Raw genomic sequence first — 26,472 nt, 5'->3', positions numbered from 1 at the left:
ATGTGAAGACACATATGTGCATGTGTGGAAGTGATGTTTTATCGCATGCTGTAGAAGTATGCTTAATTTTTAGTGTGTTTCACCATCATTTTACGTCATCTTCATTTTTTTTTTTTTTTTTTGTTCTTCATTGACAGAACCTGCTGCACTGTTAAGTATGAGTGACAGTACCATCATATTTTGAAATGGATTATGCAGCATTTCATATGCTGCAGTGCACAGGTGCGTTCTCATGTAGAGAATAATATATGTGTCTCTATATGTTTCTCTATATACTTTTGAGATCACACAATGCCCTGGATGTTTCTGGACTGGTTCGTCCCCGTCTATCTGCTGGTCTCTGTCCTGGTCCTGGCTGGTTTTGGAGCATGTCTGTATTTTCTGGAGCCAGGTCTTCAGGATGCCCACAAGTGGAGCAACAAGTCACTGAAGCACCAGCCACTGGCATGCTGCAGAGATGACGACAGCAATGCCTTGTTATGATGTGGATGCTGCAATGAGACGTTTGTGCCAAGTCATACTGTATATTGATGCCACTTTATCAAAATCCATTGTCTTTTCACAGGGTTTCTATAGTTACTGTATATGCAATCATCTACAATCAGATTACAGACCAAAATAGTATAATACACTGCAGAACTCGACTGCAGAACAGTGATGATTCCCACACAACCTTCCACACAAGTCGACATCAGAGTAAGTTTTGGTGACATTTGGCCAAACTGGAGGAACATCCTTGACTTTTATGTAAAGGGTGTATTGTGTAAAAACACATTACAAACGATGAACAAACAAGAGGGAAGGTTTCCAGATCATGACGGTCATGTTCCAGTTCACATTTTAGGACATGCCTGAGATATCTGGAAAACCAATGTCCCAAGATACATACGTTATATTGTGAATTAAAGAGTAAAGTAGGGAACTCAAAATACTCGGCATGCTATTTGTCATTAGTCATTAGATAATGATAGAAATATTAGTTTCTGCCTTCTGATATAAAAAGTGACATATTTCAAAAGCATGTTCAAGACTCATTCTTTTCTGAGGCCCTGGAAGTGTTTATTATCAGTTTATTAGTTTGAGTTTTTTTAACGTGCCAGTAGTTTGTGTCACTCACTCATTATCTTTGGTCTGTAACATCTAGATTCACACCAATTTCATCAACAAAATGCCTTTAATGTGAGTTAAAATTGTGTTAAGCTGTTGGTTATAATCATACTTTGGACAATCGTATATAATAATGGCATTTGCAATATAGTGGATAATTGAATCAAGAATTGTACTATGTTTCTTTCCCCCTCTTGCAAATATTACTTTATTTAAAAATAAACACAGACTGGTCAAGAAATCCTGCTTCTCTGCATGTTTTCACTTAATTTTGGAGTTTCACAAATTCTGCCATTTAGCGAGTATGATATGAAGAGAGTGGGTGAATGAGACAGTGGCGCTTCAGATGAGAAGAATGGAGGGAATGTAAGTCTAGTTCCCACCATTTCCTGACGCACTCTTCCCCCTTCATTCTCTTGCTTCTCTCTTCCAGTAAACAGACCACAGGATCACAGGTCAGTCATATTACATATCCTTTTCTGAATCTGATATGCTCACTATATGTCTTAGTGAATAATCAACCCCTTTTTCTCCATATTCAGTGAAATATTTGACTTTGGAATTCATATTTACTTCTATTTTCAGTCATGGTTTTCGTTATTTACAGTGAACTCGGAATTTTGTTTTACATGCTCAAATGTTTTTTTTTTTTTTTATGAAATCTTATAGGCTGTGTTATATACTGCAATGAACCCAAAGGAACTAGACCTAACTGGAAAAATATTACCTATTGGGTCTCCTCTCAATTCACCATCTTCGTCCTCAGCAAGACTCTCCCCAAGTCTTAACCCTCTTTCTCCTTCCCCTTCCCATCTTTCACCATGTCCAGTTACCTCAGGCTCTTCTCCCTCCCATCTCTCAGCATTATCCACTTCTCCTTCTCGTCTCAGTCCATCTTCTCACTTTATTTCATCATACTCTCCAGTTCGTCTGTCTCCCTGTCCCACTTGTGACCCGTCTACCTCACCCACTAGAGTGTCTCCCTGTCCCGTACCTCTTTCCCCCTCTGTTGTCTTAAAAAAGCCCATCCATATTTCCTCCTTCAGCCAGAGTGGGCAAAGTTTGGAACAACAGAACCTGACTGATAGTTCTCCACAAAGGTATGTTTTCTCTCAGTAGATACATGTTCAAACCTTTTGATCCCAAGGTCTCCTAAATTTGCAGATTTACTCAAGAGGAAACTCCTTCCTAAAATAAAAAAATACTTTTTTTTTCTGTGTGAGAAACAATGTGATACTTTAAAGCATTGCATTTTGTAAAATTAAATACTAATATACAATAATACATATTATAAACTAAATACAAAAAAAAAATTCTACCAAAGCAAATTATTTAAATGCTTTCTGAAAAATAATTACTTAGTGTTAAGTTGAGTGTTTCCTTTTCTCCCCACTATATTTGATATAAAAATTTAATGTTAAAAGTTTTTTTAATTAAATTTGAACTCTAAATATCATAAAAAAAATAGTTTTACAGTTAACTTTTAAATTCTCCTTATAATTTTTCCCTATAATTCTTTATAATCCTGATACGCCCCCTAGGGGGTCCCTAGACGCCAGTTAAAAAAAAACCTCTCCCAATATATTACATTATCATGTGTCATTTCCTAATATTACATATTGCAAATGTCTTTACTTTTACAATATTTTACTCTGTTGAAAATTTTGATTATAAAAAACTGTAGTTTATTCACATAATTAATGTTACCTTGTCCATTTTTACTGTTCCGTGTTCTACAGCATCATCAACACTGTGGATACATCCCTAAATTCACCACAGCTGTCAGTCAAGTCTGTCAAGACTACTTCTCAATTAGACACAACAACTGGATTACTACCAACTGCCAAAAACAAACCATTACATTCTGCTGATATGCATGATAAAGCAAGGCCAGTAGAAAACAAAATGTCTATAAATATGCCCATTTTATTCACTGAAAGAACCGTAAAACCAATACCCATATCCAACAGGAGGGGTCAAAAAAAGCAAACTGGCCTTCAACAAGAACCATTCAGACCTCCACAACAGGATAAACTAAAGCAAAATTCAAACATCTGTTGCAAGGGAGTTACCAAGCCTTTAATGTTTGAAAGCTTAAGCCCTAAAAACCTCAGACATGTTGAAAAAAGTGCATTCAGACCACAAAATTTAGCTAGCTATCAAAAGAAGCGCCAATCCCAAGACCCTACTCTAGTACGAATCAGGCTTGGTTTGATTAAGACAGGGAGGATTATAAACTCTGGTGCCCAGATTTCTAATCTGGATAAGATTAAGAAAGGCAGTGAAGGGAACAACCCAAAAATTCAAAGCGATGGACATCCTGCTGTTTCGGAGAAGTTAAAACAGCCTGCTCGTTCAAAGATAATGTTAGGGGCAGCCAAGCAGATAATAAGACCCACCATGATGGGTGAGAGGAGCTTTGGGGAACCTCAAAACCACCCACAAGTTTCATCTGAAGGAAATACACAACTTTCCACACAGTCAGCACTTACAAATCCAATCTCATCACCTAAAAGCATCAAAGGCCAAAGGGATATTTTAAAAAAACTGGACAATGTAAGTTCTCCAAAGGAATACAGTGTACTGGTTTTATCCAACTCAGAGCTTCAAGACAGAGCTTCAGGTGACTGTAATGCAACCAATGATCGTTCTCATGAAAGTAATATGATGATGAACTCTTCCGATCAGAATCAAACCAGTGCTAATGTCAACCAAGAGTCTAAACCAAACATCAGGCCTCAGTCTGCAGCTTCTGAAACAGACAGTGCTATCATAACATCCCGCTACAGTAAAACATCAGATCAGTGCAGCCGGATGAGCTGCTTCCAGTTCCCTTCGAAGAGTCACAGATCATCCACTGAATGCGGTCAGCTGAGCCGAATCTGTAGACCTGTGATCAAACGAACATCTGACAGTAGACCTACATACTTCAAAACTCCTCAGGCATGGAGAAGATCTTCCTCCAACCAAACAGGGAACACAAGAAGGAATGGCAGCAATTCATCCCAAAGTAGATGCAGCTTTTCGGATTCAGATTCTTCTAAATCCTCTTCAAGCGAAGCAACCTTGCATCAAGATAACAGATTTGCAAGAAGATACAGAGGCTCGCGGTTATACAAAAAGTGTGTGACTAGTTGTCCAACTAAATTTGTTGGAGAGAAATGCGATGCAGCTGTTCACCCGGACCTCTCGGACAGCCCAAACACACACACAAACTCTGAAATGCTGAAATGTTCCATCACTGGATGGATACCGCAGTGTCCATTCACTCTAGATCAACAACAAGAGTTCAAACACACACTTCATTCTACAGACTGTGAGAGATTTCAAGACATAAACTCCTCGTGGTTAACAGACCAAGAAGACCCCCCACCATTACAGCCATCTGTAGTCGCAGACATGAGGAGTGGAGCAGACTTAGAGTCCTGTCCTGAAGAATTCATGTCTACAGGTGAGTTACTGGAATTGCATTAAAAGGATTGTATATAAAGCTGCTTAAAGACATGAGAATCCCAAATAGCACGTACTGTATATACATAGCAGCATTATTTACATTTTGTATATAAACAGCCTAGGCATGTAAAGTATCATGTATCAGGGAGGAAGACATTAACTTGTCAATAGTGGTGAACATTTGGGCAAAAAGCACGGTTAGTATTTTGATGTTTAGGGTTAGAAATTTGAACCAGCCCTTAAGCCTATTAAAATTTTTACTTAAGTGCACAATATGATACTTTATTTTGATACCTCAAATCATGTGGTTAAATCAAAGCGTCACTGTAAGCATATAACAAAATGGTAAAAATCACCTAGAACACCTTAGAAACGGCACTGCAACGTAAAAAAAAAAATGCACCAAACATCTATTGAAACTGAATAGCAATGTGCTAAAAATCACACTAAATACTTTAGCAACAGGCTAAAAATCACTCATAACACTTTAGCAACTATCAATGTGCACTTAGAATCTTGTAACCACATAAGAAATGTGCTAAAACTAACAGGGAGCACTTTAGCAAATACTCTCAACATGCTAAAAAAAATTATTCAGGACACTACAACATGTGCATAGAAATTTGCAAAATAAATCACTCAAAACACTTTATGAGCCCCAGAGCAATGTGCTAAAAATCACCAAGAACAACTTAGCAGTTGCATAACCACATGCTAAAACCACTCAGACACACCTTTGTAACTGAATCACACTGACCTGGCATGAGCGAGCCCTTACATTTTCATCAGGAAAATTTCATCTGCTACTAGCCTTCAACTCTAATATGAATTCATACAACATTAATGATCTCTACAGTCAGCTCTTAAGGATCATGTGGCAAAAACACTGTTGATTCATGTAATGTCAGCATCCAAAAGGGACAATGCCATATAAATATATATCACCAAATAAAAATAAATAAGTCAAAAAGGCCTATGGTAGATCAGTTTTTTTTTAATACTCAATATGTAGATCTGAACCATAGAAACCCTAAAATGAGTGTTTGAAGAATATAAGCTATGACGACGGACAAACTGTAAATGGTATACAGTAGTGTGCAAAATAGGGACTCCGTCTTATCATCAAGCACAGGCCTGTCTAAACACAGTGAGATAACCCAGTTATGAGGTAAAAGACACACTGAGGCTCAACGGCACTTTAGTGGACACTGAATACACCACAAACACTTCGCATGTGAACAGAGTCCATGAGACAGGCAGGCGCAGTCTGAAATGTGAGTAGTTTTATTTAATTAATCAAAATTAATCTTTTGTTTTGTACACTTATGTGGTATTGTGAGTTTAAGTTTTTATAAAACCGACTTTATTTTCATAACATGATGTATTTCAGGATATTCAATGAGGACAAAATGTTGGATGGAACAAGGTGGTTGGAAAATAAGAGGACTCTATGACGTCAGCAGAAGGGAGTAGATGTTAGTTGATACCCATTATTATCATTATTAATTATTTTGATTTTAAGAAAGAATATTCTTTTGATTATCATATATTTTCTAACCGAAAAACAATCAAACAAATGTTTTCCTTAAGGAAAGTCATTGTATAGGCTACCACGTTGCTTTACACTATTCACCAGTCCTGTTTTTAATAATTAGCCACGTTAGTAGTCTAATTATTCTGCTTGATACAACATGCATTGTAAAATTTAATATAAATATCTTTACAAATGTAGATTACTTAAGCAAACATAGACAAACGGCTACGATTAAAATAGCAGAGTGCCGCAAAAATATAAAAAGTCACATAGCGACCCGAATCCCTAATTTCAGCTCGACCCCGTGCACTGAGCATGCGCACTGCATCACCCAGTCTCCCTTTAGTTTCCTTGGTAACAAAAAAAAGGGTGGTGGAGGAAGGAATGAGGTGCATCGAGCTGCGAATAGAAAGGCGAGAGACGGGGTGAAAGAAAGAGGGAGCGAGGAGAGAGGTACCTGAACACATGATCATTCCCTAACGTCTGTCCAACTCCTGCCTTAGCCTACTTATACTTCAATAGACCGAAAAACAGCGAGAGCAGAAAAAGGACGAAAAATATACATCCTTGGATCGATACAAAAACACGGATCGGTAAGTGGGAATAGTGTTTCCCTCTGATTATTATACGAATCCTTTTGAGGTAAAAAACATGATGGAAGAAACACGCTGGGTAACGTGTTTATGTTTGGCTTCCCGTCGTTTAAACCGTTAGTAGCGTTTAAAATGCCTTTCATACTAATATTATTCTCTACTGAAAGACGCACATCATTGTCGCTCTGAAGGAAACCTCTCAAGTTATGTGTTGATGTTTAAAGAGCGTTTTGGTGCGTGAGAAAGGTCCAGCCGTGGGTGATTAAGCCGATAAAGAGATTTGTTGAATTGCCTCTGTAATAATTCATTATTTGTTCATGATTTTGGGTGGCATATGGTCTTAATATAGGCCGACAACTCAGGGTAGCATTTAAAGTGGACTAGGCTGGGAAATAAAAGCACTAGATCACAATAGCATACAAAGGTTTTGTCATAAAAATTATTCAGTGATGTATACTTTTTGTGGTTTCCCTCAGCTAATCCTATTGTTTCTAAACAACTACATATTGTACATGCAAAACAGAGTAGATGAGAGTAACTTATGTTGTCCTTTAGTCAAAAATGTGTCTTAAAAGGATAATTCATTCAAATTAGACAATTATGTCATCATCATTTACTCACCATCTACTTCCAAACATTTATGCATTTATTTCTTGTGCCAAACACAAAAGAAGATATTTTGAAGAATTTTTGGTAAACAAACAGTTGACGGTAGCCATTGACTTTTTGTCAAGTGTAGGTACAACTAATATTTCTGTATTGTAATATTTCTGCTGTGCAGTGTAATTTGAAAATAAATAACAACATATGTAACAAATTCATAGATATGCGGCTTCACAACACCAAATAAAAAGTGATCCACATTAGTTATGTTGTCCTATTAGAGATTAAATTAGAAATTCCATTTCACATAAATATTATAACAAATATTAATATAAACAAAAAAAGTATAATTTTGCTGCATATTGTTTGCTGAGCTTCATATTTATAATATGTGAATGTAGTTTATAGAACTTATATTTAAAATGATATTATCATAACTAATATTCATATAAACACAATTATTGTAGATTGTATTTTTATGCATACGATTTGCATTTTAAAGTTTCATATTCAGAATATTTGAATGTAGTTATATACAGATTACATTCAAATAAAATTTGTATCATAATAATATAAATAATTTTAAATCATATTTTGCTTTACATTATTTTCATCTAAAAGTTCAATGTTCAGAATATTTAAAGTTGTAAAATACTACCTTCAAAAAAAATAAATAACACAAATAAAGTTAAAAAATTATAATTTGCAGCACCTTAAATATATGATCACATACATCTACTGCTAGATTAAATGGTGGCACAGTGTGGCATTGATAGTGAAAAAAAAACATTTTGCCTGATTAAATGTATTGATTGTTTGATTCATTCTTTCACACAGACATGTCAGATATTGTGCCCCCTGAAGTGAGACCCAAACCTGCCGTCCCAGCTAAGCCATTTCATGTGGCCCCGCCTAATAGTGTTCCTTCACCCCAAGGAATGGGGGGTGAAGGTCAAGGGTCAGGTCGAGGATCTGCATTGCTTGGATACATCGGAATAGACACCATCATCGAGCAGATGCGGAAGAAAACCATGAAGACAGGCTTTGACTTCAACATCATGGTTGTTGGTGAGTGGGAGAGTAGTTTGTTCAGATTTACTTTTCACTATTTTTCACTTTCTTACCATTTCCCCTTTCTCTCTCTTTCTCTATCTCTCTCTCCAGGTCAGAGTGGTCTTGGGAAGTCTACTTTAGTGAATACTCTCTTTAAGTCACAGGTGAGCCGGAGGAGCACAAGCTGGAGTCGTGATGAGAAGTTCCCAAAGACTGTTGAGATTAAATCTGTATCTCATGGTAAGAGCATACTGATTATGTGATTTCTAAACATTTAACTGTTTCTCATTTTGTCAAGGATTCATAACAGCATATGTTGCTTGTTCAAGGAAACATTTTAAGCACTGGTTGCCAAAGGACAGACCTTTCACTCGACAGAAATAGACATTCATGGTCTAATTAAGAAAGACTCATTTAGTGTCTGCTGATGTAATCGACACACCAGGGCCTGTAGCACAGTGGCATAAAGCATAAAAATGTGCTTTTGAGTAAGATGTGTCTAGAGTGGCATGTGTTGTTCCCATGCCAAGTTAGGAGCTGTTGGTGAATCCCGTATTGGTTTGTGAATAGCTGGCAAACTAAATTATATCATATGTGTCCAAATGGTGTCCAGAAAAAAACAAATGTGTATTTCTTGTTGACTTTGTGAGATATTGTTCTTATAGTGTTTGAAATGTAGGTGTAAAATAGCTGTCAGGTGGGAAATGTTTTAAATCATCATGATATTGTGTATAACATGTCTGACTTAAAAAAAAAACAAAAAAAACATATAACGTCAGGGTCGTCTTTACTGAGCCTCGTGAACTTTATTGGATGTTCCGAAACAAAGTCACACCCACTGTGCTTCAAATAAATTCATCCCTAAAATAAATAAATCCATGGACTTGATTTGACACACATACACATGGGTCCTCAGTCAGTTTCCCTCCTCTAGATTCCTGTTTAATCAGTCTCTCCATACCAATTACTGCTAGCAGACGCAGGTGATTTGCACTTAACCTACTTAAGGCTGTGTCGAACCTATGCCATAGCCTTTACGCCATAGGCTATATTTCAGTTTTAATTTATACTTCATTTATAAAGCTGGAGACACATTTAACAACCATCCCGTTAATGTGGATTGGGTCATGCATGCTTCCTTTCTTCTTCTTGAAGTCCACAAAGAGCTCCTTTGTCTTACTGGTGTTGAGAGGCAGGTTGTTGTCAGCACACCATGTGGCCAGGTGCTAAACCTCCTCCCTGTAGGCAGTATCATTGTTGTCTCTGATGAGGTCAATCACGGTGGTGTCATCTGCAAACTTAATAATGGGGTTGGATCCATGCACAGGTTTGTAATTGTGGGTTTAGAGAAAGTAGAGGAATGGGCTCAGCACACAGCCCTGTGGTACTCCAGTGTGAGTGTGATGGTGGTGGAGCAGGTGTGGCCTGGCCTAATATGCTTAGGTCTGTTGGTCAGAAAGTCCATAATCCAGTTGCAGAGTGAGGTGTTGATGTCCAGGTCTCCAAGTTTTGTGGTCTACTTGGACGGAATGATGGTGTTAAATGCTGAGCTAAAGTCAACAAAAAACATCCTTACATATGAGTTGTTGTAACACTGTCAATGGTGTTGTTGATGTAATCCAGTACAGGGGAGGTATAGATATCAATGTCCGTGTGAGAGCCACAGGCAGCCTGAGAAGCACACATACTCCAGTCTGTGTATTGAAACCTGTCCTGAACTAAAGTGTCTGCTCCTGATGGCCACACTTTGATGGTCCTCACTAGCCGTGTTTCCACTGGCTAGCTTAAACCGGGCGTGCTAGTGTGTGCCAGGGCCAGTCAAGCTTACTGTCACTTCCGGGGCTTGATCGTGCCTCGGCGGGGCTTCATCGGGGCCAATGGCCAGGGTTTTTTGGACCGACGAAAACCTTGGGCCAAAGCGGGCCAGCTGGGGCTAGAGGAGGGGTTATTTATGAACAAAGGCAGAGTTTCTCCGTGTCTGGAGAGCGTATGCGCAGATCATTTCAGAAAGATAACATCTTTAAAACTGGTATTAAAGACTTTTTAAAATAAGTTGAGCTCAAAACTCACTCTTGTTAGCAGCAAGTGTTTGAAATAACTTGATCCGATGTGGATTATAATCACTAAACAAGGCAGAAATATTTATAAATGATGCAAAAGACTGTGCACGCTGGGCATTAACATTACCATAGTAAACATGGTAAATATGACCGCTTGAAGAAATCATCAGCTTCTTATTCTCTATCACAATCGTGTATTTCTTTACTAACTTATATTATCTATCACAAGCTTCGTCTCGAGAGTTTAGCTCACGTTGCCTATGCCTATCATAAAAAAATATAATAATGTTTTTGTTCGGGAGCTTTTAAAGAGATATTATCATTCATTCTAAATGTGACGGTTACTGGCTACAAATAAACAGAAACAGATTCGACTGAATAAGCAGGGTATTTTCATAAGCGTACAAAAAAAACAAATAGAAATAAGTGTATTTATGTGTGAGTAATTTTGAGTCCTGATAAATTGAATCAATATGATCAATGTATAACTTATTCTACAGTAAAACATCGATGCTTTTGAATTTTAATATTTAACAAAGCATGCAAATTTGTTTTGCGATCGCTTGATCGTTTTATGTTCCAGTGACTTATTTCTTAGTTTTCTGATAACTTCTCTTTGTTGGTGAAATTCATGAGGTGCATGACGTTGTTCTGAGAGTCGTGTAAAGGGCGTGTTTTAGTGACACTGTGGAAACCCTGCGCTATTCTGTCCTCGGTGCTACTGGCCCGAGTAAGTAACAAAGAAAGGTGATCAGACTGTCCAAGGTGGGGTAGGGTGGTTGTGATGTAAGCTCCATCAATGTTTGTGTAAACATGATCCAAAGTATTCTCTCTTCTAGTGTGGCAGAAAACATGTTGATGGAATTTGGGGAGCACAGTCTTTAAGTTTAAGTGATTAAAATCCCTGATAATAAAAGCAGCCTCCGGGTGAGCAGTCTGTTGTTTACTAATGCAAGCTTGGCATAAGCATCTGGTGGAATATAGACTGCAGTTATAATGGTGGAAGTGAACTCCCGCGACATATAAAAAGTTCTACTCTACACTTAACCATGAGAAACTCTAGGTTAGCTGAGCAGTGCTTCCCAACAATGACAGTGTTCATACACCAAGCTTTGTTAACATAAATGCACAATCTGCCACCCCTTGTCTTGCTGGAGTCATCTTCTGTCCTATCTGCCCGGAGCGTGTATCGTCCGGCTAGCTCAATAGCATTATTGGTTACGTTGCTGTGTAGCCATGTTTCTGTGAAAACCATGACATTGCAATCCAAAGGTCTCTTACTGTGGGTGATGAGAAGTTGTAACTCATCAATTTTAACCTCTGCAAATGGCGAACTTGACGGGGACAGCAGACTTGCATTATTACAGCTTGATTCAAATGAATTCATTTTACGATGCCTTTATGACCTTTTTGGATCTTCTAAGTTATGTTTACCTGGAATTTTAGTTGTGGGACAGAAACCTTTAAGGTTTCATTAAAAAATATTAAAAATATCGTAATTTGTGTTATAACAGTATTTCTATATTTCAGTCCTGGGTACCACTGCTCTGCATATTTCGTATGTCTTTCTTACTTTCCTGTCACAGGAACAATCACTGGCTGCATTACTGCATTTGTAGCTTGATCAATATTGATTTTGCAGTGATTGAGGAAGGAGGGGTGAAGATGAAGTTAACAGTCATCGACACACCAGGTTTTGGGGACCAAATCAACAATGAAAATTGGTGAGTACTATGTTTTTTGTGATTTCTCTGTTAAAGCCACAGGACAGGTAGCTATTTTTAACAAATGCAGTTGTTGCATATGATCCAAAATGCCAGCATCCTGCATCACTGCATCTAGGAAACTGAGGACATGCATTTGTGTCAGATAAAATAAATGGGGTCAGTTGTGTGCCTAATTTTGGCTGCTACTAACTAGCTTCAAAAACTGAACAAAAATGTTCCAAGTGTGAGGTGCAGTGTTTTGACTTCCAGTTCCAGATTTGCACTTAATTTGCACAGACCCGATTGCTGGTAGGGATGCCAAAAGTGAGTGTGTTTTGGCAGCATGCCCTAAGTGATCATATCCAAGTATCTCAGTTAAAAGGACACATAGTGTTTTTCTTTGTCATTCAAATGCCTTGGAGAAAATAGTGCTGCATTGGCTTTTGGGTGTTGATATTGTCTATATGCAGCTTTATATTCATACAGAACCAAAGCTTAGAATCTAAATATATTTAAAAACATTTTCTTGGGGTAAAAAGAAGTTTGAAATATGTGAGCAGTGGTATACTGTTTGCAAATATCTCAACGCCACCCATGCTGTTGAAAGAGTTATTCAGATGAAAAAATAAATATGTGCTGCATGCTGTGATGTGGATATGTTTAATAGCTCTATAATTCAGCACTCTGGTTAAGTCATGTTTATTGATGTAGAACTTCACACAATAGATTGCTTTAAGCAAGCGGCTTTATCATATTAAACATGAAATAACAGTGTCAGTGTCGATTAGTTTCAAGTAGAATTACAACTTCAATTAAAAAGTAACTCTCCAGTATGTTTGTGTTGTGTCTGACCAAGACGGACTGAACATTAGAAATTAACTACTTTTCTGGAACGTTTACTTCAAGCGGTTTCAAACTTTGTATGAACTACAAACTGTTTGGTCTAGTCTGTTGTTGATTTTTTTTCCCCTTTGTGTTCCAAGTTGGGAGCCCATATCCAAATACATCAATGAACAATACGAGAAATTTTTGAAGGAAGAAGTCAACATTGCACGCAAGAAACGCATCCCTGATACCAGAGTACACTGCTGCTTGTACTTCATATCTCCAACTGGACACTCGTGAGTTTGAATTACATAGGAATATTTTACTTTAGCTCATATACCATGTACCGGTTTCCATCAGTATGTATTGAAGTTTATCTTTTCATCATATATGACAGCATAGCATATGATCAGCCACAGCTAATATCATACAGAATCAGCTCACATTTTGTTGCCATATTATTAATTGAAATTAACCAGATTGGTCTCTGTCGAAAACTCCAATAAGATAACGGATTTCTATGTGCTTCTCTGGAGTATTAATATCTTTGAGATTTATTTGTATTATTTGCCAGTAGTTGAAATATGCTTGCAGTTGCAGCTTCATTAATCAAAATCTAGAATACACTACACAACTTTTGAAATCTGAATAGTTTTTAAAACTTGTCAGCGTTGTAAATGCTTACAGAGGAACAATTCATCATCTGAGGATCACACACTAGCAGACTTTGAGGTCATTCCGAACACACAGACGCATGACAAATTAAAACAAAATGTATTCAGAAATTGGCTCAAAATATCAAACATGTGATATCTTTGGACTGCATAGAATCATAGTCTTTTGTTAAAAATTTAAGTCTGTGATCTTCTGTAGAAACGGTCATCTCAAATTTGCCGACTGGCTCTGACGTTCAACAATTTGCATCAACTTGTCCAGATTGAAAATTGGAGCAAAAATCTGGGCAAAACTTGTGTAGTGTATTCCATCTGTGTAAGTCACTGTGTTGATTTAAGACGTGTGTGAGTATTCAATCAGCTGTAATGCTTCACTGAGCTTTATTAGTCAAACTGTGAACCTCAGAAAGGCCAGTGGCCCTGTAATAAAATCTGATTCTATCTGTCTATTAATTACATCTCTTTGCCCTTTCACAGGCTTCGCCAGTTGGATATTGAGTTCATGAAACATCTGAGTCGTGTGGTCAACATCATTCCTGTCATTGCCAAGTCGGACACACTCACTCTTGATGAGAAAACTGAATTTAAACAGAGGGTTAGACTAAAAGACAGATTCAAAATCAAGTCAGTTTACTCTGATTTTTACTCAGTTTACGCTGATTAATTACAGTTTAATATAATTTCTCTAGGTGAGGAAGGAGCTGGAAGCATGTGGGATTGAGTGTTATCCACAGAAGGAGTTTGATGAAGACATGGAGGATAAGAGTGATAATGATAAGATCAGGGTAAGGGGAGCTTCTCACATATTGCATGCTTTTCTTTTTCTTTACATCTCTCTTATCTCATCTTTCATCCCTCATCTGTTGGTCTTTGGTTTCATATTATGTTTGCCTCATTAAATCTGTGCATTACAGGAGGCAATGCCCTTTGCTGTGGTAGGAAGTGATAAAGAGTACCAGGCCAGTGGCAAACGAATTTTGGGCAGGAAGACACCCTGGGGAGTGGTGGAGGGTGAGTAGGCTGTGTTTGCTGTGCTACTTCAAACTTTTAATGCAGATTTCTATCAAATTTTTTTTTGTTATAATTAATTAATTATAAACTTCCCACAGCTGGCAAACAAACCTATAATATTTGGGTAATTTTCTATATTGAATGCATTTTTTGTTTTGCAGAAAATCATCTAATGTTGCATTTAAAACATGGACTGAAATAGCTTCTAATAGGATTATAGGTTTATATTTGCACAAAATATGAAATATGACTACAAAAATGTGAACCTAATGATCTTTACTCACTTATTCAATCAGATGACGTTCTCCAGTTTTCTCAGGAGCTATTTGTCACATTTTGACATTTTTTATGAATGAAATCTCAAAATGTAACTTGTATGTTTTCCACCCTGTCAGTATGTACGTAGAGCAGTTTTAACAATTTAACTTGATCAAACAAGACAATGTCAATTTGAAAGTATCTTTTTATGATACTGTGTATAAAGAATAAGCTATTTTACAGTAAAACTTGTGTATTTGTACAGTGTATTGTGTTGATACATATTTTCTGATGAATCACTTTTTTTTTGTTTAATCTGTATAGTTGAAAACCCAAATCACTGCGAATTCTCCTTACTTCGTGATTTCATGATTAGGTGATGTATGAAACCTTATTTGAAATACTAATCTTAATATTATTGTATTCACTACTGTTCAAAAGTTTGGTGTCAGTAAGACTTTTTTTAAAGAGTTTATTCAGCAAGGAAAATGACAATTAAAACATAATGCTACAAAAAAAATTCTATTTAAAATAAATGCTGTTCTTGTTATTCATCCTGAATACATGTTTTCAACAAAAAATACTAAACAGTGTAACCATTTTTAACATCGATAATAAAAAAAATTAATGTTTCTTAAGCATCAAATGATAATATTAGAATGATTTCTGAAGGATCGTGTGACACTGAAGACTGGAGTAATGATACTGAAAACTCAGCATTGCATCACAGGAATAAAGTTAATCTTAAAATGTATTAAAACAAAAACAGTTGTAATAATATTCCACAAAATTACAGTTCTTACTGTATTTCGGAACAAGCAAAATGCACCCTTAATGAGCATGAGAGATTTCTTTCAAAAACAGAGATCTTACTGTCTCCAAATGTTTAAACAGTCATTTGTTTTTATTTATTTCTTTATTTATCAATGTTTATGCTCTCTTAATATTGATAATAATAATAAAAAAACATTTTATATAATTTGCAGGCTTTATGAAATAAAAATAAAATAAGATAAAAATAACAGTGACTAAACACAAACAATATTGTTATAATATACACAGGTCTCACCTCCAGGACCTGAAGGAGGTCACTCATAACATCCACTACGAGACGTACCGTGCCAAGAGGCTCAACGATAATGGAGGTCTACATCCCATCTCCTCCTCTGGCCAAGACACACAAGAAAGTAACCTGTGAGGAAAGAAATGAGCAGCATAGTAAGGATGCGAGAGAAAACGAAGATTCATCTTTTCATCACAATTCAGCTGTGCATGCTCAGATTTTATCGCTATGGAGGTTTTGTCTTTTTACTCCTTTAAACTCTGTGTGGAACTTGTCATCATCTCTTGTTGCACAACCTTTTTGAAAATTAGAAAAAGCCTTCCCCAGTTGCTCACTTTGGTGAGTGAGTTTGCTTGTGATAATCTTGTTCAGGTCTAATATGATGGTAAATAGATGTTATATAGCTATAGCATTTGGAATTAAAAAATTGCCCAGTGTTGGCATATAATTTTCTCTGTCCTTTACTGGAACCTCTGTTAGTCAAATTTGAGCAGTTTTATATTGTTAGAAGGGTGATAGCACAGCCACTGCAGTCTGCGGCTCAATGGGCCTTATTTATTTAAAACATTTAGCACACTTTTAGTACCTTTGCCAATTAAACATACTCAAGTTATGTGTAAGCCTACTAAATTTTAACATGCAGGTGTTTTAATAAGTATTTAATTTCTTTGGCCCTATAAGAGTACAGCTGTGTTTCTTTAAGTATGTTAGATTCACTAGTACTAACTTGTTACCATTGCTGTGTCTCTGCCAAAATAAGTCTCAGAGGACTCTGAAGTGACCACTGAGGCATATTCCTACAGATCATTCCAAACAGGTACAACAGTTTAAATGTGTGCCAAGATTTACAGTGGCTAATGTGTTTAAATGACTTTCCAGCAGCCCATTTAACTTCAGGTGGAAACTGAAAGAACACTGATTAAAATGATCAGTGCCTTTAACAAATCAAGAGTTGTAGTTTTGAGGATTTTCTTCAAGCACATTTGTATGGACACCCCATGTTTGTGTGCATGAGTATAAAAATTACAAAGCTTTCTCAAAGTTTTGCATATGGTAATAGTGATTTCTGTCTTCATATGTGATGGAATTTTTCTTTTAATTCCCATGTGTGCCAATATGTCCAATCGTGTGTGTGTGTATATATCTCACGACATCACTTCACAGAACATTACATATGTAGGAAGTCTACAGATACATACTGGTCCTAAATCAGCTCATCTTTTTCATATCACATTTAATTAATGCTGGTGTGGAATAATGAAACACCTTTGAACAATAATTATGAAACATTATTTGTATTGTATGTATGTTTTATTTATTATGATACTTATGTTTTCATTTAATAAACATGTTTGCAATAATTGCCTTGACCTTTTTCAGTTTCCAAACACAACACAGTTTACCTGTTGTCTTTTCAGTTTAGTTCATGTCAGTGATTTTCAGTTTGAATTGTATAATGCAGAAACGGAGACCGTCATCTCGACATTTCCCACATTTTGCCTGTAGAGAGAGCTGTATGACTAAAGACTAAGAGTCAGTATTCACAGAGTCCAGTGAGTGGCGCGATTCTGAATCGCCACAGTGACAGCACAGCAGTCCACTCTATTCGGTTCACACTGCGTTCTATTAGTACATCCGAATTCTCGTACGTCATATATGTCTCGTGCCTGCCACCCTGTTTCAAACGCTGTAACTTGGCGTTGACTTGATGAAAACCATTTTATAAGTGTGGTCACGGTATATTTAGCCCCCCAGCCCACACACGCACGTTTATCTTGTACCAGAGCTATTTGTCTTTGAGTGTGTTCTGTGTAAAATGCAGAACACGGTGACATTTTAACATACTGTGGTACTCTAAGATTACTGATTTGAAGTCGGTTCTCATTTAGACAACATGATTTATCGTGGCTTTATACGATACTGCAACATCGTCGTCTTTGTCGTTTCAGGGTCTTTGTGTGGCTGGCTTTGAAAAGGAGGCGGAGCAAAATGCTGATCTGAGAGAAGTACTTTTTACTGAGTGTTGGGTAGGTAGTGTAATTTAAGTTACAGAGTAAAATGTGGTCTGAAAATACACCACGTATTTTCAGACCACATTTTACTCTGAAACTTAAATCTAAGTTAGCTATCCAGTGGAATCCAACTGACACGGCTTAGAGCTTTAAGTGGAGGGGGAGAACTATGTTTTTCAGTTAATTAGGTCTTAATATAGCCTCTTTAGTATTTCCGTTTCCATGCTTAATTAAGATTCAGTTGTGTACACAAATATAGACCTTCTCCAGTGAAGCTTATTCAATATGGTGGCATAAAACGTCTCTGTCATCTTTGTGAGCTCCCCAACAGCTCGCAGGCGGTACTGCAGTTAGTAGACATTTCATAGAGAAATCCACAGGTCAACAACAAAATGGCTGAGCTTCACGAGAACAAAGACTACTTTGTATCAGCGATCGCAGTTTTCCCTGGGTTTGCCCCCCCCCCCCCCCCCCCCAAAGAAAAACATGTTTATGTAAATCAATTTAAAATAGATTATTCATTTTGACTACATATAAAATGTATAGGGTGTGTGCCCTTTCTGTCCATTTTTAGACAGAAAAAAAAAAAATGCGATATGAAAAACTATATAAGCCGGCATATGAGCAGACAAAAGTCCTCCCACATGTCAAAGCTCCTATCCCCCTCACATAAGTCTTACTACCTCTTTGTCAGGGTCTCCTTCTCCCCCTTTAAAGGGTTAGTTCACCCAAAAATGAAAATTATGACATTAATGACTCACCCTCATCTTTGGAACAAAGTTTAAAGGTCCCGTTTTTCATGCTTTTTTTTTAACTTTGATTGTGTTTACAGTGTGCAATATAACGTGTTCATGTTTCGTGTCTAAAAAAAACCACAGTATTTTTCACACAATTCACCTATCTGTATACCGCTGTTTTCACTTTCATAAAAACGGGCTGATGACTTTCTTGTACTATGAAGTCCCTCCTTCAGAAACACGTAACGAGTTCTGATTGTACCAGCGGTTCCTGTGTTGTGATTCGACACCAGCTTAGAGCACTATGCCCTCCTGGTAACGCGATTGGGCTAGTTTTGAGAAGCAAGTGGGCAGGATTTGTTTTGAAAACTGCTGGAGATGTACTTATAATCACAGGAACATTTTACTGATGAGATGTGCATGAAAATCGCATTAGATTTTTTTTGCACAGCCCTAACATCTAGTTAACAAAGCTAAACAGCGTTGCGTAATAAGTTACGGAAACCGTTAAATGCACCAACTTAAATAATAAAATACACTTATCGGTTGTGGTCCATAAACAACGCCTTCTCCAGACAAAGAGGGAACTGCTCCATCTTTCAAGAATAATCTTTGTGCGAAACCGGCATTAAACTGGTTGAGATTGAGGAAACTGTCCTCAGCAAAATGTGCTGCACATAGTTTTACATGTGGATTATAATTTTCGGGAACTGAGTTAAACATAAATTGTAACCATTCTCTAAGTAAAGCGTCCCTGGGAAGCCCAAACAAACGTGATTAGATTCCGAGATGAAAATAACAGCGTTTCGACGACATGGCGACAAACACAAAAACTCTTCCTCTTCTCCGTCAGAGCGCACCAAGACCACACTCCCTTGTTTGTGTATTCATGTGGGTGGAGGTTAGTCAAAAAAACTGTTTAAGTGATGTCATTACTGCAGGAACTAGAGGGATGTAGTCCAAACCGGTCGTTCAATGTAGGCGAATTCTGTTAAATAAAATATCTCACTTGGCATTGAACTTTGAGCTTTATAATTTTACAGATATTATTTATACTCTAACAACAACATTACACACTAACTAAAATTTAAAACATGGCATCACGAAGAACGGGACCTTTAAGATATTTTAGATTTAGTCTGAGAGCTTTCTGATTCCTCCATTGAAAGTGTGTGTACGGTATACTGTCCATGTCCAGAAAGGTAATAAAAACATCTTCAAAGTAGTCCATGTGACATCAGAGGGTCAGTTCGAATTTGTTGAAGCATTGAATATACATTTTGGTCCAAAAATAACAAAAATGACGGCTTTTGCACTGCTGACGTGTTTTCTGGTGTACCCAATAACAAAGATAAAGTGTCAGCAGCATCACTGCAGTGTTGTAAACGCACTCACAACAGACCCGGGAAGAGAAGACAATGCTGGATGAAGTCGTCATTTTTGTTATTTTTGGACCAAAATTTGTTTTCGATGCTTCAACAAATTCTTACTGACACTCTTAGTCACATGGACTACATTGAAGATGTTTTTATTACCTTTCTGGACATGGCAAGTATACAGTACGTACATATTCAATGGATGGACAGAAAGCTTTTGGACTAAATCTAAAATATCTTAAACTGTGTTCCGAAGATGAACGGAGGTCTCACGGGTTTGGAACAACATGAGGGTGAGTCATTAATGTCATAATTAAAAATTTTCAGTGAACTAACCCTTTAAGGAAGCTGTAATTAAATTTTGGCAACATAAAAGGGATACGGAGAAGACAGGTAGATATCTGTATAAAATCCAAAAGAAAGTAGGATAAAAAAAAACAAGACTGAAAGTGACTTAAAAGGAAGAGAAGAAGTAATATTAACAAGAATAAGATTAGGACATTAATCTTTAAATGGAAATTATATAAAATCAGGAAACATTCTTCTGGATTATTTCGATTTGTGGCATTATATATATATATATATATATATATATATATATATATATATATATATATATATATATATATATATATATGTGTTTCTCATTGTCACTCCACATTCCAGTTCAGTTGGTGGCGTTAATGCACCAAAAGTTGGCTTGCCCACCGCCAATGAACGCTGCAAGAAGAAGAAGTTTAAAGGGAGACGCACGCTGTATTCAAACTATTCTACATTGTTTATATTTTGGTATTGCTACATATATTTTAAATGGTGCGTAAGTGTGCATGTCGTGGATGTCCTAATCGTCAAAACAACCACGGCGACGTAAACGCGCATTACTAACACCGACAGATGAAAGGATTCACCTTTACTCTTTACCGGTAAGGCTGTAGCTGCTACATGTTCAGCGAGATGTGGATTAACCTCTTCAACTCGTCCGTCTACTGACATTGTGCAGTGAGCATTTTTCACCACACGACTTCAGACCGGGTACGGGAACTTTGAAAACTGAAAAAAATAAAATAAAAATAGCTGTGCCCTGCCTGTGTTTACCATACACAAAGGTATGTATGTAAGCTGTATAGTGAGATCGTGCAGTGTTACAGTTACTATACAATTTATTCATATTGCTTGACTTCGTTTTATAGTAGGGGTTCAATCTTCAACTGGCAGGAGCCGCCACTGACAGGTCACGTGACTAACTAGCTGTTCGACCAAATAAAGGGAATGATTAAAAAAAGCAATTTGATGTCTCATGGCGTTCTTTTCCATTAACTGTTCCCAAAAATGGACTAGTATTTCCTGCACTTCTATACAGAAGCGCCTCAATGCCACAGCTGCAGAATAAACAGAGCTAGCTAAACATGAATCATAACCAGTACGTTACACCGATTCCCGGTAGGCACAAACTATATGTCAATACAAAAATCACAGCGAAATAATTATTTGTTAATCATTTCGTAAATACATTATTAGCTTCTGTTTGCTGATATACTCTCACTTATATCAAACCCAAAATAAATATTCAACTGAGAAATGAGAACACGGTTGTACCTGTGGGAAAATGAGTCTGACTGTAATCACTGCTGATGGACTTCAGAAACTACGTCAAATTTCCTAACGGACATTTTGATTAAACATTGCGAGTACACCTTTTATACAGTCTATGGAATACACATTACTGGTAGGAGGTGCTTTATTTTCGATTCTCCAGTTGTCCCGCGAAATGCATGTCTCCTCCCCCTTTTGTTGTGCCTTTGGAGAGGAGAAGAGAGCGCGAATCACCAACCAAACTACACTGTGTACTGTGTAGGTGCTGTCAGCCCGCTCTCACTGTAGCCTACAGTCAGTCACCTTGTGCTGCTGTCTGTCTGTATGACTGTATGCGATTCCGTTGCGTGACGATAAAGACGTTACCAACAGAATCCGCGTTTTCAAACTTGTATAATACGAAACGGAGACCATCGTTGTAACGTATTTTTGGAGATACCGGTTTTAAGGCTCTCCGACTGATCAAAACATTGGGTGAGTTTTCACTCTTGTTTATGTAAAATCAGTTGTTTATACTATTTTTATGAGAATAGTTGTAACTTTAATATACATTTTATTGTTATTATTGATTTATTTATTTACATTTTATGTTGAATTTGGGCTATGTTTATGTTTAAAATGTACTTGTGTGGTAAAGCACGCTACATCAGGTGTAAACTCCTTTACAAACTTAATAAACAAATTCGTCTGTCTAGGCTATTTATGTTGAATTTATAAGGTTGGTTTTTCAAAGTGTTATGACTACAATGTGATTTCTTTCAAACATGGAAACATCACTTATTTACAAATCCAAAAAATAAAAGGGCTTTACATATAGACTTCATTTAATTTTTTAAAAGTTGGCCAGCTAATATCAGTTTTAATGTAACGTTATATTGTTTGCAAAAGTTTTGTCACTGATGTCATTGGAGAAATGCCATAATTTTGTAAGCCATTATTGATTAATTGGTGTCCTATAATAGGGACACTGAGAAAATGAACTATTATTTGCATGGTCATGTGATTTCAATGTGTCAGCGGAATAGCATGATACTAGCAATGCATTAAATGATAAAAAGTGGATACCCTAAATGCAGATCATTTTAGCGGCGTTTCCACTGCTGGAACTTTACCCAGGAACTAGGGACTTTGGGCTGGTACTAGGTATGTTTCCACCACAGAAACCAGGAACTAAATAAAGTTCCAAGTAAAAAATTTGGGGGGGGGACTTGGGCGCTAATCATGCTGACTGGCTGAGTTCACACAGCATTGTGATTTCAACCACCATTTATTTCAGATCATTTCTAAATATTACTGTTATTGTATCGTGAAATGTAATTTTAAAAGTATTTCAGGCGAGAATCTTCAAATCCGTGGTTTATTTATAAAGACAGCACCTATTTGAAAATGTGTTTAGCTGATTTCAGGAGACGGTCAGCTCCACGCGATCAGCGAGAGCTCAGTGCTCATGTATCCACCGAGAGCAATCTCTACTCGGCTAGTCCTTTTGATATGTGCCGCTGGCTCTGATGTCTCTTTAGTGGTTAAACATAAAATACAATTAAGTTTTGGGTAAATCTAACAGATGATCTTTGGTCTGTATTCAATTTATCTATATGTTAAATTGAAAATAAAAAGGCAATTGATATAATATTTAATTTAATTGTAAAGGCAATAATTTCATTGTGTGTATATATATATATATATATATATATATATATATATATATATATATATATATATATATATATATACATTTCCCTGAACTAAGTACATTTCTGCTGCTATTATTATGTTTAAATGAAAACGAAAGAAGGCAGTGGTATTTGATATCCTATTTCGTTTTATTGTAAATATACAGTGAGGAAAATTGCCGTAGCCATGGCGAGCTGACTGATCAAGTACGCTGCTGTTTGCAGAATTACAGAATTTGCGTTGTCGCGGACATCACACTCCCGAATGCGCAAAATCTGAACTACAGAGGATGCAAGTCCAAAATGTGCGTACTTTGTATTGAGAAACACGGACCTACATCACCAGACTATTAGCCTAATCTTCACGGTACTTTAGACCGCGCTGGAAACACAGAAAGCAACAGGTCTGTGGGGGAAATAGTTCCTGGGGAAAGAGTTCCTGATACAATTGTTCCGGGTAATTTCGGTGGAAACGCGGCATTTGTGTTAAAGGGGTGATGACACGAGAAACCAAATTTGCCTTGATCTTCTGTCATATAAGAAGTCTTTGTACTATTAAAACTTCCTGCAAGTTTCATAGCTTAAGACGTCCTCCCCATTATAAACAAAGCATTTGATTTAATCAAGCTCCAAATAAGGCCCGTTATGGATCCTATGGGGCAAGGTGATGTCACCTAGCACCAGTCATTTGCATATGACCGCCTCCAATGCAAGACAACTATGATAATTATAATTTTGCATCATCACATCGTTGTCACGCTCCCAGGTGTTAAGTCAACGTGCAGTGTGTGGGTCTGAAGAAGTAGCTGTTTACAGTAAGATTGCAATGCTACACAGATATGCCATTCCTGGCTCTGGAAAAATATACTGCCAAAGGATCCAGATGTTAGGAATGATGGATTCAGTTTATTTTTTGTGAATGTCCCATTCACGTCAGTGTTATTTTACACACGTGTTCACAACATTTCACAAATGACTGTTTGCGAACTAATCACAGTATGATGCTGGCTTTGCTAGAACAATTTTGCTCAAAGTCCAGGCCGTGCCGACTATTCTGTACCCAACAACGACGCCCCAAACTGTAAGGAATGTATTTCATGTAGCTGAAAATACAAGATTTTATGAAGGGGGTCACTTATAACTTATGGAGAGAAATTGCGCAGACATTGGCCAGGGATGAAAATTTTTAGTGCACATATAAACTGCCCTTGTTTGCACAATGTTATGAAACAAAGTATGCCTTAAAAGGCTATGTGTTTGTACTGCTTCATGAAGAGATTTCTTTAAAAATATGACTCCCATTAAAAAAAACTGGCTGGTTTTGCCTTTTGCTTAGCTCAAAGAGATGCTTCAAAAAATTATTTGTTTTTTTATTTTTTTACATTTCTTTGATCATCTAAGGCAGTGATCCTCAAATCTGGCTCGCGAGATCCACTTTCCTGCGAAGTTTAGCTCTAACCCTAATAAAACACGCATGAGTTTGCTAATCAGTGTCATTAGAAAATCACAGGAAGGTGTTTTTAATTAAGTGAAAGTGAAGTGACATTCAGCCAAGTATGGTGACCCATACTCAGAATTTGTGCTCTGCATTTAACCCATCCGAAATGCACACACACAGAGCAGTGAACACACACACACACTGTGAGCACACACCCGGAGCAGTGGGCAGCCATTTATGCTGCGGCGCCCGGGGAGCAGTTGGGGGTTCGATGCCTTGCTCAAGGGCACCTAAGTTGTGGTATTGAAGGTGGAGAGAGAACTGTACATGCACTACCCCCACCCACAATTCCTGCCGGCCCGAGACTAGAACCCACAACCCTTCGATTGGGAGTCCAACCCTCTAACCATTAGGCCACGACTTCCCCTCAAATTATAGAATTATAAAAATTATAAAATTTGAAATTATAATTAGAGTCGGAGCTAAACTCTTCGGGAAACTGGATCTCGCGAGCCAGATTTGAGGATCACTGATCTAAGTGGTAGTCTGTTGGATTTGGAAGCTGGTGACAAATTTTGTCCCACTATTAACGCTACATTACTTGGCTATAAACGTTCTGTGGACTAGTACACATCGACATTTGAAGAATGATGGTAGAATGGCCTGCAGGATTATGTTACCAGGGATTAGAGCAGATGGTAGTAAATCCACCTTGTTACAATGAAACCGATCAATTATAAGAGATCATAGAAAAATTCATTGGAACATCTGTTGATGTCCATCATTCTCAAATAGTCCATTGAAAGAGCATTCACTTAAGTTAAGCACCTTGTGGAGCAACATCAAGATATAGTTGAACAGCTGAAGTTGAGCTGTTGATTCATCACTAGAAAGTAAGACTTGAGTTATGGACAGCTATTAAAAATTCCTGATATTTAATATCTATAACATGTTTTGCGCATCATGTGGATCTCATGTGTCATGTATTGCTTCTCTTGCTTGTCTATTTATTTCACAGTTTTAATAGTTGCTTTTGTGTTTTTAAAAGCATGACAATGTAACTTTTTTTCCCCAGACAAGGAAAAAATATGTTCTTATATAGTTCAATAATGTATTATATGTTTTTCAGTTCCACCCCTAAAGATCTTTTAAATGGTACGACCCTTTCTGTTGGTAATTCTCCTCTCAGCCATTGACATTCACTGTGGGGGAGGGGAAAGACTGTGCTAGTCTTTAGCCACAGGGTAACTGTGCTTTTGTGCTGTATATTTCCTGGTATGTTTTCACTTATATGCTGTGTGACAGTCACAGACATTTGTTCACAGACAGGTCTGAGTGTACATTATTAAAATGCAATTACTGTGTGTCAGTTGTGCAAGTGGCAAGTACCACATGTTTAACTTGTGGTTCCATGTCTACATTGTTCAGTCTTCCCTTCCCTTTTAAGCATTGATAATGGGTGTTGTTATATCACAGGTCCTGGTTGTGCTATAATTTTTCAATAAAATAATATATATATCAGAATGTTTTACTTGGTTTGCGTCCATATGTTTTTATATCATAAATAGTGTAATGACTTAAAAGCACAAACTTTAATCTCAAAGGAAAATGTGACTTTTCTAAAATGTATTGATATTCTTGTCAAAGCAAACTCTAAAATGTAAAAATGAAAGGAAGGAGTAAGAGATCTTATCATATCCTGA

General features: G+C 37.1%; 2 protein-coding genes across 4 annotated transcripts in view; both read left to right on the top strand.

Annotated features, from left to right (window-relative positions):
* Positions 1–3,459: 3,459 nt before the first annotated feature.
* septin3 (septin 3) lies at positions 3,460–17,029 on the top strand. Of its 3 annotated transcripts, XM_026233794.1 has the most exons (11): positions 5,714–5,834; positions 5,951–6,035; positions 8,128–8,358; positions 8,455–8,583; positions 12,046–12,127; positions 13,093–13,230; positions 14,086–14,203; positions 14,298–14,393; positions 14,523–14,619; positions 15,202–15,253; positions 15,940–17,029. In XM_026233794.1, the coding sequence occupies exons 2-11, from the start codon at positions 6,011–6,013 to the stop codon at positions 16,073–16,075; spliced, it is 1,104 nt and encodes a 367-aa protein (XP_026089579.1). In that variant the 5' UTR covers positions 5,714–5,834; positions 5,951–6,010; the 3' UTR covers positions 16,076–17,029. The 3 variants fall into 3 exon arrangements, with proteins under 3 accessions (XP_026089493.1, XP_026089579.1, XP_026089664.1); XM_026233708.1 differs by lacking the exons at positions 5,714–5,834; positions 5,951–6,035 and adding an exon at positions 3,460–4,558; XM_026233879.1 differs by lacking the exons at positions 5,714–5,834; positions 5,951–6,035 and adding an exon at positions 6,048–6,687.
* A 4,848-nt stretch (positions 17,030–21,877) lies between these two features.
* atf7ip (activating transcription factor 7 interacting protein) overlaps positions 21,878–26,472 on the top strand; it is a 40,733-nt gene continuing 36,138 nt past the window's right edge. The window contains exon 1 of the mRNA XM_026233370.1: positions 21,878–22,132. The gene's annotated coding sequence lies outside the window, so the exon portion shown is untranslated. The remainder of the gene's footprint in view (positions 22,133–26,472) is intronic.

Source organism: Carassius auratus, chromosome 1 (genome assembly GCF_003368295.1).
Source record: "Carassius auratus strain Wakin chromosome 1, ASM336829v1, whole genome shotgun sequence".
In the NCBI taxonomy this organism is placed as follows: domain Eukaryota; kingdom Metazoa; phylum Chordata; class Actinopteri; order Cypriniformes; family Cyprinidae; genus Carassius; species Carassius auratus.
This window is presented reverse-complemented; position numbering and strand designations above follow the sequence as displayed.

What these genes read in the sequence shown, in the direction of transcription:
- septin3 (XM_026233708.1), top strand. Translation starts at nt 3,472, where the DNA reads ATGTTAGGGGCAGCCAAGCAGATAATAAGACCCACCATGATGGGTGAG. An exon ending in GTGATAATGATAAGATCAGG is followed by an intron (nt 14,394 to 14,522) that starts GTAAGGGGAGCT and finishes TGTGCATTACAG; the next exon opens with GAGGCAATGCCCTTTGCTGT. An exon ending in CTTCGTGATTTCATGATTAG is followed by an intron (nt 15,254 to 15,939) that starts GTGATGTATGAA and finishes TAATATACACAG; the next exon opens with GTCTCACCTCCAGGACCTGA.